Below are 22682 nucleotides of genomic sequence, written 5' to 3'. Positions count from 1 at the left end.
GTACGCGAGTATTATAAATGCGAGTATGCATCCGTGACAGTGGGTCGGATGTATGTGATTGCGAGCGTGTGTTAGTGTTTATTTCTGCCTGTTTTGGCGCTTTGAAAATATGATATCGACGGAAAACGCAGTCGGCGTTTATGCGAACAATAATATAATATTGTCGTGTTTGTCGTGTGTGCTCTCGCGCCGGAACACTCCGAATAGCGACTCGACAGACTACCACTCCTAACACGCACACACACACAATATAATATATATAATCAGACAATTAATTCGAATTCGTTAAGTCTCACCCCCTGAACGCTGAGTGCCGTCAATTACGTTTCTACGGCTCGGCACGAAAACACGTCATAATATTATTAAGTGTCACGAATTTAAGTAGGTACCTACGCACACATTTGTGAACACTGTGAAAATAAAATAATTTCTTACCGCCCGTGTACACTGTCTCGTCACACTGCAGAGATACGATAATAATTTTTTGGCGATTAAACGCGGAAACAACGACATTTCCAATAAAACCTCCATCGGATTCCCGAGGACAAACGCTAAACGATATTTTTGTTTTGAAATACATCTAAATACTGTTAACAAGACCGTATTTTTTTATTCTTTTATAGACAATAACTCTATCGGTTAAAAAACGAAATACGAGTTGAAACTAAAACTGAGAATCAGTGATCGTTGGCATTATCCTATCTAGATCATCGCCCACCATACAATATTTTTATTATAGCATCTACATAATATTGAATAAGTCGTTTTTCTGATCTTCGAAGAATAACAATTTATATTATATTGTTTTAACCTCGTAATTTTGCTTAACATACGTTTCTCGGTCGGAATCAGTCGTGTTGGCCAAGTAGTAATGTTTTGCTGAGTAATACAACAAAACACTTTACGATCGACTATCAATCAAATATTTACCAAACGATATTACAAATGTTGTTCGCTAGTTTCAAATATCGTAAAATATTTACAATCGTCTAAAAGCGTAACCAGGTAGGTACTCTATAGAGCGATTCACCACATATTATGATAGTTACCTTTTTTTTTTCGCCAATAATGCAATCATTCAAAATCTGATTTTTGAAATTTTTAATTATACAGATGATTTTGTTAATTCAAATCGAGAACAATTGGAGGACGGGATAATCCGAAAACAGATTTGAAATTTATCATATTGCTATATTTAGGAACATAGTATTCTCCTGTAAACTCACACAATCATAAGTCATAACTATTAATAAACATGATGGTTCATTGCACGTGTTCGCCGTTTATTCATAAATTCATAATTACATTATTACACAAGTCAATTACGTTTACCACGTGTTTCTATTTACAATTTTAATTTTAATAAAACAATTAAAAATTAATTTTTAATATTGAAACTGCAAGAAAATTGGTTTCAATAAATACTAGATTCAATGTTACGTCTATTTTATAAATATGTAAAATCATATATTAGAATATTTTAATCATATAAATAACTCGTTCGTTAAAATTTCGAATTAGTTCATCAACATTTTCAAAAAAAAAAAATATTAATTAAATTAATTACAGTAGAAAATGGAAGTTCTCGTTCGAAAAACAGAAGTTTGTTTCATCAAAAGACACGCCTTAGATAAAACAAATCTCAATAAATTAAAAATATGGTAATTTAGTATATTATTTAAAAATTCCAAAAATCAGAATTTGAATAAACTCATTATTAACGAAAAAAATAGGGGTGAATACGTTTGGTGAATGATTTTGTATATAAAAAATATATATTATAACTGATTCTCATCCACTGTAGAATAATAAAATATTAAAATATTAAAATATAATATTGTGTTATAAGTCACCAGTCGGTGACTGTAAATATTAAGTTTGAATGAATTCGTAGAAAATAAACTCGCTGTGAAATATTTAACTTTTATGATAAAAATAATAACTAATATTTAAAACCCATGGGTTTGTCCCATATTATTATAAACAACTTCGTTCGATTTCGAGTATAATACACAATTCACAAGGATGAATATTAAATTCTCAACAGTATCATTATAATAACTAGTGGTAATGTATCGCTTAACTATACGTGGTACATGGTCATTGGTAAATATTTACCTTTTAATTTGTATTATACTATAGCTGATAGTAATATTATGTAAGTAGTTGTGTATTTGTATGGACACTAAAAAAAAAAATTTAACATAAATGCTACCACGTAAATATTTTTCCCAAATTACCTATCTAGAATCGTGTGATAATACTGTTGTTGAAATATTAATCCAATATAATAATACAGTAAAACTTGGAATTTAACAAAACTACGGTCGTTCCCTTAAAAATCTTTCTGTATAATGACAAATTTAACGGATTTTTTCTCATCTAATTACCATTGCTATGAAGTTTTTTCGATAAATATCATATGACAATGTACTCGAGTACATATAATATGAAACAACAATATAATTATAATTAATAATATTCGTAATTTATTGTTGTACGTTTTTTGTATGCTTTTATATTCGAATAATGTTTGATTAATATTACTATACATTTAATCAATAAATTAATTATTTAAGAATAAAAACAGTGAATCGGGTTCTATAGAAATTTAAAAAAAATGTATTTATTTATAATTTTGTATATAGAATATAAATATGATAATTATCGGAATATTATACATTTTTCAGACCACTTTATCAATGATTTATTCGATAATAATAATTATTGAAGTGCAATTTGTAAGCAAATATTAAAATGCAATGCATTGTTATTTCCAAAAATATTAATTATACTTGTAATTAGGTCTTTGTTCATATCGGCGATATTCATATTCTAGTTTCCTGTAATTCTACAGTCATAATGGTTTATCTCTGGGCAGTGATTCAGATTTTATGTTTCCACTCAGGTCTTCCACAAATATATTAAAATATTATCAAAATAAGAGAATATATGAATCATTTTAATGATATTATAACCATTTTTCATACAGTTGTTAATGTTGAATTTATTTATTGTTCTGAACGTTGCAATGAATTTTTCAATTTTAGAATATTGTTTTGTATTTCGTAGAACAAACGATCAGATCATCAACTTTTCTAGAGATTTTTAGAACTTTCAAAAGGACAAAATTGGTAGAAAATGCTTAGTATTTTCTGAAATAACCATAATCGATAGAAAAAAAAATATTATTTACCTATGTTGTTAAAATTATAATATTATTATTAAAATAATTGTTTAGTGACCTCGATTCAAAATTGTTTTTCATCGTATACAATGATAGCGTGCATACTCATTGATCTTTCACACTTGAGGTACAATCGACTCCTATTGTACAACAGTACAACAGAACGGTTACTAGCTCTACCTTTTCTTTTTTTTTTAATTTTTCATACTTTTCAAACACTAATGAACAGTCGTAGGTACGAGTCGATGGACCGTGACGTTTCTGTGGCATTAGATGACCTGCTCTACAATGTCGTAAAATATCGCTGTTTATTACTCGGTAAATAATCATAAAAAAAAAACCTTCAGAAAACAAAGGTTGTGGGATCTATTGCCCAGCTCTGTTTATAGTCGGTCCCAACCGAGTTAAATAATATTAATTGGTACTGGTAGCGACGGACAACCGTCGACGGGGCTGCGGACGTGGATCGCGTGGAAATCATAAACGCCGAGAGTACTCGTCTTCCTCGTGCATTCTGTCTGTGACACTACAAGAGTATAATATATATATATATATATATCTACTACACTTACAAACGCATACCAAACACTTGTGGGGCTGAGCAAAAAAAAAAAAAAACTTACCTTTTCCGCTCTTCCCTTCGCCACCGGTAATTGACGCTCCACCGCAAACCCAGAATCGTGACGTATATGATTTGCTATATACATGTACCACGACTACTTCTATTACTTTTACTAATATTACTATCCATCTACACGTCATATCTACTACAACTACAACTACTACTTCTACTACTACTACTACTACTACCACTATTACTGCTATTGCTGCTGCTGCTGCTGCTGCACTCGAGACTTGCCGTTAAATTAAAATGTTGCGCTTTTATGCCAGCCAACGAGTACATATATACAGACGACGACGAAGACGACTACTATGGCGACACGACAAGTGGCACTCTAACGATGTACACACATAATATACGATCGCGAGCGACAAAAGTCACCGCTGCCCTCTCAAAAACATCTCGCAACTATGATTTTCATTTTTTTTTTTTTTTTTGCCGTACACTCGTTCTTGTTTCTGCATTTGTGTGTTGTTTAATATTGTAGCGTAATATGAAATGTTCTGAGCGAATTGTTTTCAACGGCCGTCAGACAATGCCATATCCAGGCGATGTGCAATTTCATGACAATGATTTTTTTTTTTTGTTATTGTATTTTATTTTTTTTTCTATGCAAATACAATATTACAATTTCACATTTTTTGTCATTTAAAAATATGTTTTTTTCATCATATTTCCTATTAGTCACACGTTTATGAAAAAAAATAATTACCTACTCACATGATAAAACTAATTGTCTCGGAAAACACGGTTTTATACCGGTCGATTCTTTAAAACGTCTTTTGTATCAATTTTAATATTTTATGCTCGCTGTTAACTAATAAGACACGGTATAAAATATAACATTTTCTTTTATCCGAATAGGTAATTAAAAAAATATATTCACTAGCATAGTGAATTGAAATGATAAAACATACGTCCGTATAGAGTAAAATAAATCGAATGAGGATTTTAATTCATTCATTTAACCTCCACAAATCAGATCAATGAGACTTTCGAATCTCCTCCGATCACCACTATGAAAAATACCTACGCAAATTTGCACGTTTGTACTCGATCTGAGATACACGATTTCTTCGTGTTGTTTCAAAAGGTTTTCTTATTTTATTATTATTTCTCGACATGTTTGCAGTATAGTATACACAATATTAAGTACGTGTGTATGTGTATAGTATTTTTGAAGATTTACGATGGTTTATTTCAAATATGTCGCTATAAAAATTTAGCAACGAGCAGCATTATATCCAGTTGTCAGCCAATAACAAAAGAACCTAATATCGGAAGGTCTATAAAAGAAAAGCAAAAAAAAAAAAAAATAATAAATAAATAATAATAATAAACTATAAAAATGGCCCATAAAAATCGAGGGAAGTATAACATAATACTCTATTTTCTAATCTTCGAAACGAATCGTAAAATATACGGCCGGGACCATCGCGGGGCTAGGAGTCTTGTCAGTACACTTGATTGTAGCGTGCTAAGTCGAAGTAATGTAGTTATAATAGGCTTCATAACTCAATACAAAAATGATTGAGATTTTTAATGTTCGACTCTATCACATTGATGTACACACAATTTGTTGTCGCCAGTACAAACTAAAGAAAACTACTAAGCACTATGTTGTTTATCACAGCAAATCAGTCTCGGTGGTCTTATCTCTGACTCAACAAATTTTTGAGAAACGTTTCCACTGGTTTTAATATGCTTGAACATTATTTTGAATTTTTGTTTCTATCACAACGATTTTTCTCCGTAAAAAATTGCCTTCGGGCGGTAAAAAATTTAAAACAGATTTATTCTACACTCACCTATCGGAAGACTGTAGCTGCAAATGGAATACGGTCAGAATTTGCTGCACCAGCGAAAGTATTTTTTTATTTTTACACTAGTTTTTGAGGAATGCAGTGATATAAAAATTTCCGTGAAACAATAATATTATAAATATATACAAAATACAGGCAGACCCTTTCATACAGCCCGAACAGATGTAGATAATATCTTCAATCGGCTTTCATCAAATATTTTATTTAGATGCTTTTATTTAAAAACTACTAGAATGATTAATGTGATTCAAATGAAAAATGTAAATCGAAACAATCGCATTACAGTGAATGGTGTTTTGTCTGCTTTAATCACATTATATTATTTATTCGCCAAAAATGTCTCCATTTTAAGAATGACGTCCCAAACCAATTCTAACGAATAGCAATTCGTACCAAGGCCTCACTATTGTTTATTACTTTACATTTGTTAATTATGTTATTTCTTAAATATTGTTGTTTAAAAAAAGCAGCCGTCAATTTATAAATAAACAAATGAAAATAAAAAAAAATATTTACATTGGTCTCAATATCATACTTATTGTTCGCCGGTCATTTTAATATTAATAATGTATTTACCATTGATTTTAATTATTGATCACTCTTTAAAATATCTCTACAATTTTTTAATAGTAAGTATCTTATTTTTTTTTTTTTTGCATGAATACTTTTTATTCCACTTAAAGTTTTCAAATTTATTTATTTTCTCGTTGTATGGAAAATAGTACTTATTTAACATTTTCATACGTGAAAAATATGTGAATATAGAGTTATATAATAAATTTCTCAAACTGGTGTACACAAAGGTACAGCTTTAACATACTGACAACATTTTCTATATGAATTTCGTTATGTTTCACATCAAAGTACATCGAAAAATCTTGTGCATAAGAAAATATATCACTTAAAGTAAATGTTGTCATATACGTTATATTCACTGATAGACTCAAAATCAAATTAATGATCATAAATCTACAAACGAAATAATTATTTCGTAACATAAACGTATTACATTATATTCAATATACTTTATAATATATATTCCAGTGTATTCTGAACGGTTCAATATTGGTCATTGGCCATTGATCAGCAATTAATATTATAGTGATAAATGTTAAGCGGTCATTGTATAGTGCACACAAAATTTTACTTTTCTTAAAACCAAACATAAAATAAAATACAACAGTTTTTATTTATAGTTCGTCAAATATGTTTTTTTTTTTTTTTTTTTTTTAATTTACGACTTAAAATGTAACATCGTGATTAATATTGAGAAACCCTATAAAACTATACCGATTGAGCCTTTTAAATACGTTTACTCACAACTTTATGTCAAATAATATGGGGTTGTAAATTATAATTAATAAAGTGCGTATAGTTCTTTGAATTAATTGAAAACGTTGGCGGTTGATAAGATCCGAAATAAAAATATTGTTTGTTATATAACCTTCACGAAAAGCGAAAACCAAAATGAATGTGTTCGATAAAAATATATATTATATTATAGGAGTCAATAAAAACACAATTAAGATCGTGACGATGAGATTGGTACCATTCTTTAGGGCTGTTTTCCGCCGTTAAAATTCTGTATTGTAAACCATCGAATTTTATTTGCCCACGTATATTTTACCAATAAAACTGCTTCGCCGATAATACGCTAAGCCCGAACAGCAGTTGTAGCTCTGTCGAATTATCTATACAAATTTAATACAATTATATAGAATAGAATATTGCGTGCACGACATTGAATACGGTGTAATGACACGAAAAACAGCTTCGGAGCTTAACATTTCGATACGTCCCGATGTTCAGTTTTTATTGCTCTGATATTGTCCGCTCGAGGATTTGACATATAATTTGGAATTAAGGCTTCATCACGATATATAGCTTTGGTCGAGTGTTATAATAACCGGTCCACCATTAATGCTTCTATATATCAAATAATATATATAAACGTATGGTATAAAGTTATGGGGATAAACTCGCGTAATGTCTAACACAGCGAATAACTTTGTTCGTATATTATTTCGTTTAAATAGGAAACAAAATGTACGCCCACGAACCGGAGTATAATTATTACACTAGCGTCGACCTTTTAGTATTTTACGATGCTTTCCGGGCTCGCTTTCGTTCGAAGTCCAAGTGATGCTCTTTCATTTGTGATTATCGTGTTAAAAAAAAAAAAATAATAAACGGTCAAATGTATTTCGCTACATCTAATTACACACGTTTTGCAAACCAAACATAAATTTTCTTCCTCTATTCCACGAAAGACAAATAACAATACTCAAACGTTTATAATACACGGGCAGATTTAAAAAGAAATTCGAAGTAATATAATATCGCGAATCGCGGCATTTAAAGAAAACATAGTACGATTATTATTATGACGAAAATAATGTTTTATGGGTTTTCGTGGAATATATGATTATTTTCTAAGCACGAAAAATTGGTTTAAAATATTTTCAGGTTTTAATTGTAATATAATTATTCCACATGGTTATATTGAATCACTTAACGCGATAAGTAAACACCGAAATTACAGGATTAAATGCTTATTTATCACTTATATGTTTTAGTATATGGTATGCCATCAGATAGTATATTTATTTAAAAACAACCTCTCGTATATAATATTATATAATATATTCGGAATTCAATCATTTTGATTTTAAAATATGTTTTCATGCGTGTAGCAAATAGCGATCAAAGGAATAATCTTCAAACACTCACGATATTAACGTATCAGAAACACGCTGTGAAAAAAAAAAATAAACTAAATAAATGCCATTTGAGTAATTTAAATTTAAATTTCCAATTTCAATATTGTAAATTTTCAGTTACAATGTAGATATAACCTTTGATCTGAAGTTTCTGGACAAAGTTCGTATATTATGTTTTTATCATACCTGTCGCGCGTGTATTTAAGATGTAAGGATCATGATAAAAAAGTAAAAACAACTAGAAAACTGAATTTTAAAACAAGACTAAAAGACGTGTGTACCCTTAAAAACTATAATAACAAGAACGCATAAAATAGTAGTATATAATATAATATAATATATTATACATAGGCGACAGAAAGACCGAATCGTAAAATATGTATAAAATTAGTTCGTATTCGGTCCGTGTGAGTTATATAATAATATAGTCTCGGTGGTTGTGTTTACAGCGTTTTGTGTATTTCGATTAAAATTCGCTTTCCCGGGAAACGCTGCAGGTATACACGCTCCGAAAGTTTTCTTTAATTTTTTTCCCCTTTCAACGTCACCGGTATATTAATGTTGGGAAGCGAGCATTAATGTTTAACCGGCTACTCTATTAATCAACGAGGACTTCATTGTAGTTTTCCCGGGGTGCTTATGCGGTGCAAGTTTTATATTTTATACTTACACAAGTCTTTTGAGTTATTGGAGAAGCCACAGTATAAATCTACTTTCTTACATATATATTATATACAGCCTCATTCTCCGTATACATAATATACGCATTATATTTGTGCCACTTTTTATTCTGTTTATCGAAACTTTGACAGACTTATTGAACCAAGTACAAGCTTTCGATATCGCTGCATATTGAACATTTAGTTTTGCATCAATCTCCTTATCGTAGTTAGCTGAAACGAAAACGAATCGCGGTAATTGGTCAACGGTTCGCATTCCGTATATTTCAAAACAATAATGTAACGTGTAATTTTGTTAATTTTTGTTCTATATTATCACACCGTTTACTGCTATGGATTAGATTTATGTTAAAAATAAAATTCTAGAATTATAATAACCCGACTGTATATTTTAATTACCAGGCTTGCAAAACAACAAAAATACTATAATTACTGTAGTGGAGGTTGTTATAAATTCGTAAATCGAACCATTCCGTGTTCGTAATTTACGGTTAGAAAAAAAATTAAAAGTATTATACGACTATATTCTTGAAAATAAAATATTAACTTCCGATTATTGGTTTCAAATAAGACATAAGCTGTACTTTAGCGTACCCATATAATACTCCTTCAATAATAATTATAGTAGTTCTAGTCGAGATCCGACTTTAGTAGCCGAGTTAATACAACTTATCAGTTAATCTTTCTGTATAATACTAGTTGGAAACTTATAAACGTATATAAATTTCAGGAGTAGACTATTATACGAGTCGCACTCGTACACCACTAATAGAGTCGTACGAATGAATCGCTTGTTGTCCCTCGGGTTTGAACGGGTCGTATGTCTTTCTGATTATCGAAATAGCCGATGCAGTGGAAATTGACTAGAATATTATTATTACGACAACGGCGGCGATTTGAAATATTCAGTGAGAATCAAACTAGCCTAAAGTGGCGGGAAAACAGTATTTTCGCCGAAAAACGTACGTAGAACAAATTATAAGCGTCAGTATTTTCATATTGCAAACACACCACGGAATACCAATACGACAACAATGTCACATACATCACGTTTAATTTGTTCGAACATGTTACAATACGGTTCTATACCATATTGTAATTATTGCCTAGCAGTTGACATTCCCAACTGTTGAGTTTCTATACATACAACGCACGAGCAACGAAAAACAATTAAATATATAGGTACACAACCCAATAATAACTTTTGCACGGCCAATGCAAAATAGCTAGAGTCCATTCGTGTGTTGAACAGGTAAAAAATGTAGTGCGTAATAATAAAACCAGGTGATGGACAAAATCCGTACATGCGTAGTAAAATATTGTATTATTATCCCCAAACAGATAATTATAAATCGCAAACATTATTATTTTTTTTTTTTGAATTATCACATCATAAACCACACTTTTTGATAAAAACTATTTGAACAACTACTATGCGGTTTGCTTCTTCTTCTCGTACGGCCGGCTCAAAAATCGAACCAAGCCGTTTCAGGAAGCATGCCAAACGGCCACACATTAACGTAATAATATGTGTACAGAATATATTTTTAACGTAGAGATCAATAATGTTACAATTCGCCAGAGACACGGATCCCCAAGAGAATCAGCATCTAGATAATTTGTTCTTGCCGCTGTATTCGCTATCGGTATTTGAAATTCAAACCCCGCGGTATATACACAGTAGCTCCGTTGGCACGTCAATCGTGATCTAGGAACCAATGATAGGTAAATATATTTTAAAAATGATCACAACCATTGTCTCTGTGACTCTCTACAGCCGATGTTAATATATCAAAAGCGTTTTCATTAAATGGTGCGTATAATAATATAAAACGAAGTTTGGCCATATTACCGCACTACGACTAGTTCGTGCCGTCCGTGCGTGGGCGCGTGAAACGCGAATACTACACAATTGCTGCTGCTGCTGCTTCAGAGCCCCGTCAAGTCGGCCGCCGTCGTCGTCGTGGCAGATTTATGGTGCTAGATTACACCTCTCGTACATAGGTCTCTCCTCTACTGAAATCCCCGGTCAGAACGATGCGTCCCAGTAATTTACTGCCACCACCAACCCTTCCGTCAGCTACCCCATTCGTACCACGCACCCTTCCGGCAATCGCTTAAACGTTGTTTTGCGTACTCGCGTGTGTATGCATGATACACGTAGTTAATAGGACGTGATGGTGGCGAAAAGACACGCGGGCGGCGTCAGGCGGTCATCGCGGACGATTTATAGTGGTGGTCGCTGCCGAGTGGCTGACAACGACGACAACAACAAAACAAACACATGCCACCCGGCCAAGGGTGAAGCTGTAAGGGTTGTGTTGAAACTTTTCCCTTCCGTCACCTAAAAAAAAAAAACTAATCTGGCGAGTAAATGAAACAACAATTCCGACAGTTTTGTCCGTGTAAGAGGAGGAGGAATACTATTTCAGGAAATCGGACCAGGAGAACCGTACTCCACCGCTTGTGTTTCTGTCGGCTGTGTTTTTTTTAATGTTTTAATATTCTTTAAATTTCTATTGCGACAAATCGGCTTTCAACTCAATTAATTGTGATTGCTATAGGTACCTACTCGTATTTTAATTTGCAGAGCTTATATCTATAATATTAATTTCATTTTCATATTATGTGCTACATGAAAATTATCGTGCCGCCTCGATGACTCGAATTTATAATATAAATCGTTAATTTACGCATATATTTACATATTATCTATTAATTGTATTTAAAATTGAAGTAGCCTAAAATGCAATCAAATGTATTAATATTGACCGTGCAATCAATATTAATTCTAACCTTAAAGTATATTATTTTAATTAATATAATTAAATAATAGATACTGCGTGTTTGTAGTATGTTTACTTAGTGTTGCGTCACCTTCTATAATATCATGTATAATTCAAAACCATTAAATCAATATTAATTACGTCCCCATTATCACATAGTTTTATTTTTGTTTAAAAATATTATAAAATTCTTTATTCAGATGACGATAGGTTAATTATTCATCAATATAGTTATTATTGTTATGATCATTTTTTTTTTTTTTTTTTTTTTAATAATAATAATACTAGAAGGTAAACTATAATGGAAAAAACGAAACGAAGCATAGCATATTTTGTGTTTATATTATATTAAAGTTTTATTATATACTTAATATAACAACATATCATGTAATATGTTCAAATTTTTGTAAAAAAAAAAGTGTTAAATAAAATATTACCGAATCATAATTCAATTCTGGTAATGTTGTTAATACAATTAATGTAGTTGGATAAAAACATGACGTGTTAAAACATACCGTTCAATAATTAAAGCATAACATTATTTAGTCTTTGTAGTAGAGTGCCTAAATAAATGCTGAACTGTCTGGTGTAAACCACAGACAAGCATGATAAGATCACTGGAAAGACGAGAATTTCTAATACTCATAATGTAGTGTTTGTAAATTGTCTAAGGAGTTAATTTCTTTTATTATACTATGCATAATATAAAAACATAATGTTACATTTGTACAAAATATGAAAACCTTTTATAATAATAACGATTTGGATATAAATAATACAAACGTATAAACCAATACACTATATTATTATATTATAAAACAAAATGTATTTTACGATATTTTAAATGTTTAAATATATTGTATTAAATATTTTTGTTTCAATAATAAAATTTTTATAAAACTTTAGTTTCAAAAAAAACTTAAAAATATAATATATTTTATACTTTTCAATAATGTGAATATACCTACTAATTTATAAATCGTACAAATACATTTATTTTAATCAATTTTATCAGCACATTTCGATATTAAATGAATAGCGTGTGACGGAAATAATGTTACAGAAATATTAGAATGCTCTAATAATCTATAAGCCCACCATTAAAATCGAATTCAATATCATTACAATTATAACATGGACCACTATCTAGCTCGGTATTAATTTATACCAACGTTAAACGGCATTAATTTCGCGACAGAATTTATGTGCTCTACCGATGTCTAAAACTATTAGGATGGGATGCGAGACCAAAGATAGTTATTTGAAAATCGAAATTTAGTGTAACGCCCCGGGGGTATCCTGATGGACGGGAGGAACGTCGGATACGGTCGAGAGACGACGCCAAGAGATAGGGAGCATGGGCTTGTTTGATTTACCTTCTATTCACTGCCGGTAAACCACGACCTTATGAGCAATTATGATTATTATTATTATTACCTACCTTTTGATATAGTTATAATGATAGTGGTTGCAGCTTAATAATATTATGGTATTTCGTTATAAGTATTTCTATTGAAATAAATGATGTTGTAAACGTAGACCATTCACGGGAAAAAATGACTTTCATCTATAAAAATAAATATTACTGACACCATCCAAGCTGCTAACTATATACAGTCATAATTTGAGTGTTATTGACTCAGATAAATAAATTACTCGTATAAATCGAACTTTCAAGTCAATATTATATAAAAAATAAAAAAAAACAGTTACACAGAGATGACGGCGAGAGAGTAATCTTCAGAGTAAGTAATTTATCATACTCTATAATCTATAGCTATATATTCTGCAATCTATATAATACATATAACACATATAACACTATTATGTGTTTAATTAAAATCAACGAAATATTTAAATGTTTTAGTTTATACATAATAGCACAATAAAAACACGAACTAATAATTGGTTTTAGCTCCACGACTAAGCCACATACTACAAGTTCTGATTAACCCAAAGAAGGACCATTTCATTACTAAAAAAAGATAAATGCCGACAAATCACATTTGTAAACGGTGAAATCAAAATAGAAAAAGTTTTACTATAATCATAATCTAATAAATTATATTAGGCGTATACCTACATAAATACACGTACCTATTCACCAACTTAAAACATCACATCTCAATGCCAAATATCATTTAGTACTCAACATTTAAATTTTTAGATTTTACTGTTTTTTAATCGATTAATGAATATTTCAGTCTCATTGAATTTTTCCAATCAACTTTATTTTAATTTTTTGTCATGTGTTTTGAAAATTTTCTCACTGAAGTAATTATAGAAAGTAACCCAATGCTCTGACATTTACGTACGCTCTTATATTTTTATACCCTTTTCTTTTTTCGTTTTGTTTTAAACAGCGGTTGTTCAGATCGGTACAGATTAATCGGTTCTTACAAATTAATCGGGTTTTTTTTCATTTTCAAACCCCAATAATAGCTGAAAATTTATTTTTAACGTATCACACTCTCTCTTTTTCTGCCTTTCTTTCTCGCCGTGCTTTTCGAATATATATGTATATATATATATCATCCATCCATTCCCGTCCGGAGACAACAATTGATTTTTTATTGGCTCTCTCTGTTGTGTGTTTACAACGATTCGTCTATCGTAAATCGGTCGATAAAAACACGCCGCATGTCACCCGCCGTCCGACCCGCTATACCAGCAGTGCCGAACGAATACACCTCCCACCGTTCCACCCTGAAGTTGCAGCGGTAGCGCGGTAACGGTGGTCGGCGGTGGTGACGGCTGAATGGTTACCACCCGGTTTCGGGAAAAAGTCACGTATAAAATTTAATTGCGTTCCGGATTACCCCTTTTATAATATCGTATATATAACGCAACAACAATAAAGCGATTTCGGTTTAATTGATCGCGCGGGAGCGGCGGTGGGGAGCGCAAGTTTCACGGTGGAAAACCAGCGACTGCTGCTGCTGCTGCTGCTAGCCGGCGTAGACGAGCAACAAAGTCCGTCTGACGCCGTCCTCTCGGTCTATGGTCTTCCGAAATACGTGTTTCCCCCTACGGAAGGAGTAGTCGCGATTACTATTATCTCCTTGCCCGCCCACCCGACCAAACCGACTTTATGTATCGGTTCTCAGTTACCGTATCAGTCACTTGTACTTATTCGTACCTAGTGTATAATATTTTCGTTTATAAATATTGAAGTAGGTAGATTGTAAATTTTTCCGCTTTCACGTGCAATGTGATCCAATGAGTTATATATTTATTTCGATCAAGTGCTGTAGACGATAATTATTCATATAGCGTCTCGCTTTTTTCTTTTTTTTTTAATTACGTACCCCAAAAAAGAAAATATCATATGAAATACTATTAAAGTCTACGCAAACATATGCATTTTTACCAGTATAATAATATTTATACTTAGAAAGTAGCTCATAATAATAGCATGATGCTCATGAATAAACTTTGAGCAAGTGATTTTTTTATTCTATTGAAAGTGGTTAAATTACTATAGTATTTTACTCGGTTATTATTATTATTCACGTTTATGCTTGTTATTCATGCTACGAAATTGTGTACAATATAATCCGCCATGATAGAAATTAGAATTAAACATGATGATGTTATGTCGGTTGATAAAATATGTAATTTTGTGTTTGGAATTTTCAGTTGGTAGTAATATAGAACAACAAGATCGTTCCGGAGAGTTTGTTTTATTAGTTGTTTTTTTTATTATTTGACGACAGTGCCAAAATAATTTATACCCAGTCGACAACGAGCATCTATTAGCAGTGTCGGCACTAGAGCGTGATGTCTCGTTTAGGGTTTAACTCTATAAATTAAATTTTTTCTACTAAGTTTACGAGTTGCTCAGGAAATCTAGAAAAGTGTATGCATAATATTAATATAACGGTGTATAGATATGCATCCGGTTTTTGTAAAACCTTCATAATTGAGTATGATAGTATATAAAAAATATTTGTACGTCTCGACTCTTAATGTATTTTTTTATCTTTGAAAAAATGTAGAGAATTTTTTTTTATTTTTCACGCAAACTTTAATTAGAAGATTTTAAATGTTTATTTTTAATTGTTTTCAACACATTATAAGATATTTATTAGGCGAACTACCATTTCCAGTTTCTGTTAACGCAATTTCATTATTATTCACAACAACGTAATTGTGACGGTATTTTCTATCTGAATATTTTTGGTTAAACTACCTATATCTTTTCGTTATTATTGTTATTTATATAGGAATGTTTTCTTTTATTGTGTCTGTTAATTAAAATTTAATACAAATAACTGATAATGACAATCGTTGTATTGAAATAATACTTAATAAAACTTGTGTTATACGTGTTTGAAAAAAAAATAAAAATAAAAGTTTTTAAATCAACATTTGCAATATATTACACAGGTACGAAATGATTCCTATTGCACGATCATCAAAACTTTGCATCTTAGTAGTTAACTTTCGAAAAACGTTGTATTGAAAATAAATTTTTATTTGATATTTTCAAATATTTTTATTCGTATTTATGTGTATCTTAAAAATTGACTGATGCTCAGTAGTATTCTATAAACTCTATTATAATATGTATGTAAATATTTTCAAAGGGTTATTTAGATTTTACGGTCTTTGAACATAATTGTAATTGTTCTCCCCTTCTATAAAATAAAATACTTTCAATTCAAATATAGTTATATGGACTTATAAACGGTACATTGAAACCAATGCTTAGTTGATATGAAATGTTGATTTTCAAACATAATATATTTGCGATTCATAATAATTACTTTTTATCTTATTCATAAGTAATGATTTATCTGAAAATTTAATTAGGTTGAATAAGGTTCACGCATAAATGAATACCTTTAGTGAAATTTTCATGCTACGTTTATTTGAATGGTTTAAAAATTTTGTAATTATCATTAATACCTTATTATTATAGTGGTTTTGCTTAACAAGCATATTGAGTTCAATTATATTTAATTACACAGTTGTTGTTTATTGTATTATAACTATCTACTTATAAATAGTACATTTTTTATACACCGTATGTATTATGTCAGACGCTGCGCTTAAATAATTCCATTGTATTAAACATTATAATATAAGTATGTTTTTTTTCTGTCAAGCTTTCTTGGAAAAGTATTTCATTCCTTTTCTCTCAATAAAAGCACAAATATTATCACTTCTTTTAATATTAAATTGTTTCGCTATGGTTTGAACGTAAATAATTAAGATGATATTATTTAAATTTGTTCCGAGAAAAAAACTCGATTTTCCGAGCCTCTCAAAGGATTAGATTAATTCGTTATCCATGGTCGCGTTGCGTTTTATACGTAAAAACCATGCCTAGGAACCGAGGCGAGATAAAAACAATAATAACATCACAGTATGTCTATACATACTCTATAGACGTGTGGGATGTTTGATGTCAGAAGCAGTGCAATACGATGATGGTTTGTTGAGTAGAGTAAGTAGATAACGCCGGTCTGGCTGGTTGGGATAGGGTTCAAGGAACGAGGAGAATCGAGGAGTCGGCAGACAAACTATAAAAGTTTACCTTCCCTTAAAGGTAAGCGCGAAAAGTTTTTCACTTTTGAAAGGCTATTAGTTATGTGCAGGTCGCTTCGAGAATGATTTCTTCTTCTTATATATATATGTGTGTGTGTGTGTGTGTGTGTGGGTGTAAGTACACTGAGGCGGCAGCGCTGGAGATAAATACGAAAGATAATAGAAAAAAATAAATACTATATCTTTAATGAGGTATTACGTGTTTAAAGCGCAGGCCGATTAAAAACTCGGTGGGACGAACGAATAAACTTATCGGGCGGAGGTGACGAGGAGGGGACGATGGTCACGGAAGATAGCAATGGAGAAAAATGAAACGGAAGTATATTCAATTACCCTGTATATAATATATATATATATATATAAGCTGCTCATTTCAGCCCCGCGGTGAAATTTCTGTTTTTATTTATAGTCCCTCGGCCGTAGTTCGTTTTAGGACGGCGCGACGCGGTACTGCCCTCGGCTAATAATAATGCGACCGGAAATTAATATTTTTTAATTCGGTCTATTGCAGTATAATGCGAAGTGCGTGAAATATAAATCACTGTTTGGTTTTCATTATAATTTCGAAATGTTTTTTTTTTGTGAGATCTGTATAAAAATGAAAATCATTTTTTGACGTCCGAAATAAAGGAAAAAAAATCTCGTCGTTATAATATATTCGGAATTTTGAATGCTTATAAGTTTACTTGCCGACGATAATTTATCGGTCATTTTAATATAATCGACTTTAACAATTCGACACAAAATGTAAATTTTTCAATTTATATTTTTTTCCCAACCGCCAAGCTGCAGTACCGTATATTACTTTATTATAATATATAGTGTATTTCAGCTATCCTATATTATTGTACCATGCGATAAATGATAATGTCGAGTGATTTAGAAAATCCCACCATAATAACAGTAATTTGTCCGTTCAAATATATCTAACCACTCAATCAGTTAAATTCGATCGATATATACATGGTGCCTACTTATTCGTATACCTTCCTGTAAACAGAAGGATGAAATTCTTATTTATTATATGCCACATATTATTTTACGGACAGTCGGGATCCTTTAAAGTCCGGGAATTTTTATTTACTCGGAGGCCAATATTTTTAGGAGTTAATAATACCTATCATGGATATTATAATCCTGCGTTTGGACGTTAAATCATAGTAAGTTACGATACGTTTTCCGAGCACTTAAGTGATTTGAAACAATTTTTTTCCGTCCGATAGTGAAAAACTTTTTTTACGACTCTCAAAGATTTATTGCTCGACCACAATGATATGTTCGCGTTCATATATTTTAAAGAGTATATTATATATATGTATGTGGGTTGTGGATGTACAATGTACTTTATACTACATATATAATATATATATGTTATGATTTACAATATAAAACGAATAAGTCTTATTACGCGTGTAAAACGTTAAATGGAGGAATTTGTCATATTTTGTCGTCTTTTATGTGAAAATTAACAACAATAATAATATAATATTTAAAAATAAAGTATTATATAATATAGACTAATTTCTTTAATTTTTGCATTTTTATGTATTATTTTTTTTTTTTTGACCTTTATAAAAATTATATCCCTAATTTATTATTATAGTCCAGTTGAAGTAAGTGTATATAAAAAGTGTATTTAATAATATAAATAATACGTTTATTACAATATAAAAATAAATATGCGAATGGGCACCGGCTCTACTGTACATAAGATGTTGAATTTGTCACTATTATGAGTGTGTTAAATTTGGATTCAACGGTATAATATCATGTTCCATCAACTTATAACTCATTATGTAATATCACATTATTTCTGCAATGCCGTAAAACAGTAAAGTCATATAGTATAAATAGACGGTATATTTAAGTTAATCGAAAATTTCGTACCATATATACATACAAATTTAGGTATATTTTATTACACGAGTAATATGTATTATAATTTTTAATTTTTCCGGTTTACCCATTACAAAATAACGCAATGAAATCGGTAATGTCTCGCAAATGACAATGAAAACCTGTTCCAAAACGTCAGTAAAAAGTTTAGTAGTTTTTTAAATGGACCCCTCCTCCTTCAGAATCAATCCGTTTAATTTCAATAAATAAAATATCGTCTTGTAGGTGTGCACAATATTTTCGAATTGTATCGATAATACGATCAACGTTTAACCGGACTTACCGCGAACGGAGAAGGAACTCTCGCCGAACGCTCCGTGGTTGCGGAATGGACGGGTGGTGTGATGTAAACTTTTATGGTTACGTCAGCGCTCGTGCAGAGTGCGTCCCGAGTGTAGTTTATGCTTGTATGTATATTTTATGGGTTCACGCGGTTTAGTTTAGGGTGGAAATTCCATCGCGATTTAGCGCATTTGGTTAATTTAACGTCATTCATACGAACGCCGACTGAATATTTTCGCTGAATTGATTTTTATATTATTTTGCTGTGGTTGCACAGCCCGTTGTGCCCTGCCTCGGACCGTTTCTTTGAATAGGAAAAAAAATGGATCGGAATGATAACGGAAAGCGCAACGGTATAATCTTTATAGTGATATATACATATAAATGTTGCGTTTATCGATGTCGTTGCTCATGAACTATAATTTCGCGTTATTGTCGTCTTTTACGGTTATTCCGATTGCGTGAATGCCGTTGCGGTATAACACGCGTATAGATTTATTTATTTTACTGACAAATCCATCAACGCATACGCCGAAACAGTTGAGGGTGGTTTTCAAAAACTACGACCTAAGTCTCGAATAAAATGTATAATTATTGTACAAGTACATAATATTTGCTATGTATTTCAGCTGTGTATAATACAATTTGTCCAGATCCTGTTACGGGCAATTAAAAATAGTTTTTAAAAAATTAAAGTAACTGTGTTGTATTTGGACAATTGAAACCCTCAACACCTAACCATAGTTTAATAATAATTTAATATTCATACTCGTATTTGAATTTCATCAAATTTAGTCTTTGAGTTAAATTGCATATACCCGAGACAAAGAAAAATCATTTTTAAATTTATAGAAATTGCATTATTGACATGTAGCCAAATTGGTATGATTACATATAAATATATATTATATTTAATTATGGATTCAAAATAATGTTAAAAATTTCGTTTTCTATATTAAATACAAACGCTAAGGATTTCTTTAACAATAATAAAAAATAAAATACTTCATCGTTTGTTCTTATTTCTTGTCATCTAACTCTGTCACACAACTGTTTTTAAGTGAAATCAACACAAACGTTCAAAGGTACAATCCATTTTTCGCAAATCTTAAGAATGGCGTAATTTTAATTTTTTCCATCCAAAAATGTTTGAATACAATTTATGAGCATTCATGATTATAAGTACCAACTGATATTTTAATTTAAATGAAAATTTTCAATTTAAGACTTTTTAAATAAATGTTGAATTTTGTTTTTTATTGCAGTTCGGCCATTATCGATTAAATTGGTCGGAGAAAATCGACCACTATCTGCAGATACACCTGTCAATATAAGTTGCCGGGTTACAGGTGCCAAACCGCCTCCAATCATCACTTGGTGGAAAGATGCCACCCAACTGGCAGATGCCAAGCAAATAGTAAGTTATCCCATACCAATATTTTAGTAATAGGACTTAAGTAACCATAAAATTAGGTACGCACAAACTACCATACTACAAATATAAATAATATGCATAAATAATTATTCTGATCCATTCACCGACAATTAACTTTGTTTTTCAAAAAGAGTAAGATTAAATAGTTTCTCTTTTTTTAAATTATGTTCATTTTGTGATAAATAACCGTACCTATAATAAATGATTCAGAGTTTAAGAAAAACATCTAAGAAGTTTTTCTAATATACGAAATGGCTGTATAAAATATAAGAAAAACTTTTAGAATTTGTAAAGTGGATTTAACATCAAAATTAGATCGTAACCATTGGATTTTTTTTTAACTACGGAAAAACTTAAGATTTATTTTTATGCATGGATCACAAATGATCAAGACGTAAAATATTCTGACAACATAATACACATTTATTTTTATTACTATTATTATTATTATTATTTTTTTTTTTTTTAATATTGAAATATCTGTGTATTTGTATTTAATTGTTAGTCAACCAAGTGTCATCGCAAATAGTTTATAAACTTTATTTTTGACAGATATTTTAATGAGGATTTCAGTTGTGCTAGATAAATATTTTTATACACAATTATTTTATTCTAGACATTTTTGAGAATTATATATGATGCATAATGCTAATGCTATACACCATACTTTTTAATATAATACAAATAGTGAGAAAAAAATCAGTTGAGACGTCATAACAAGTTTATATTTTTTTCCTTCGTTCATTTTTCACCTAGCAAATGGTGTTGTTTTAGTAATATGATGACCTCGGATTAGGACAGAGGATTGAACAAATCCCCACTAACGAGGTGCTACTTCAAACACCCCTTTTCCTAAATATCTGCTGTCTACACATTTATCGAGCCGGGCGATTAAGGTACTTTGTTTTTTACTCTCATACCTATTTACCGCGTTTATTCATAAGTTCAAGCAGTCAAATAAATATTATATTATTTAAACATAGTTTTATTTTTCATTTTGCAATTTAAATAATATATAATTTTTAACTTGTATCAATTTCCACATCCTAATGTTGTGTAATAATTATATATGCCAACAAATTTCTTTTGTTATTTAAATATTTTAGAACTAAAAATGTAGTCATTTTGTTTATTATTAGGTTCAATTTAATGACTATATATTGTTGAAAGTTAAAATACAATTGTAATTGTCCTAAAAATGTTTTTCTACTTTAGTCAGCTAAATACAATTAAAGTGAAATGGTGAAGTATTTTAATATGTTTAATAAACGAACGCATAGGATAATTATTTGAGTTTGAATTTAAATCATCTATTTGTTTATGTTATTAGATTAGTTTCTTTTGGTGTTATTCAAATTTTTAATTTAATTTTTGTATCTGAATTTTATCAATTTATCAATCTTACAAAGACAACTTGGACCCAAAGAGTTAAACAATAATATTGCTATGTTGGAACATAATATAGAAAACAATTGATTTCAAATTGGCTATACAAACTATGCTAACCTTAAAATTAAGTTAAAATTTTATTACGCTTAGTATTCGTAATATAGTATTTTTTAATTATCTCGTGATTCAATGCAATTTTTCATTAAAAATGTATTATATGAACCAGTATACTCTGAAATTGAAACTCATTAAACGATAATTTATTTTGTGTTTGAAAATCATATTATACATCACTTAAGTTATTCATTT

At 30.5% G+C, this 22682-nt stretch overlaps 1 protein-coding gene across 1 annotated transcript in view; it reads left to right on the top strand.

Annotated features, from left to right (window-relative positions):
• The window catches only part of LOC114119029 (nephrin-like), a 395167-nt gene that overhangs the window by 319800 nt on the left and 52685 nt on the right, over positions 1-22682 (top strand). The window contains exon 6 of the mRNA XM_027980484.2: positions 20815-20966. Coding sequence (XP_027836285.2) covers positions 20815-20966 — 152 coding nt within the window. The remainder of the gene's footprint in view (positions 1-20814; positions 20967-22682) is intronic.

This window comes from Aphis gossypii, chromosome X, assembly GCF_020184175.1.
Source record: "Aphis gossypii isolate Hap1 chromosome X, ASM2018417v2, whole genome shotgun sequence".
In the NCBI taxonomy this organism is placed as follows: Eukaryota; Metazoa; Arthropoda; class Insecta; order Hemiptera; family Aphididae; genus Aphis; species Aphis gossypii.
This window is presented reverse-complemented; position numbering and strand designations above follow the sequence as displayed.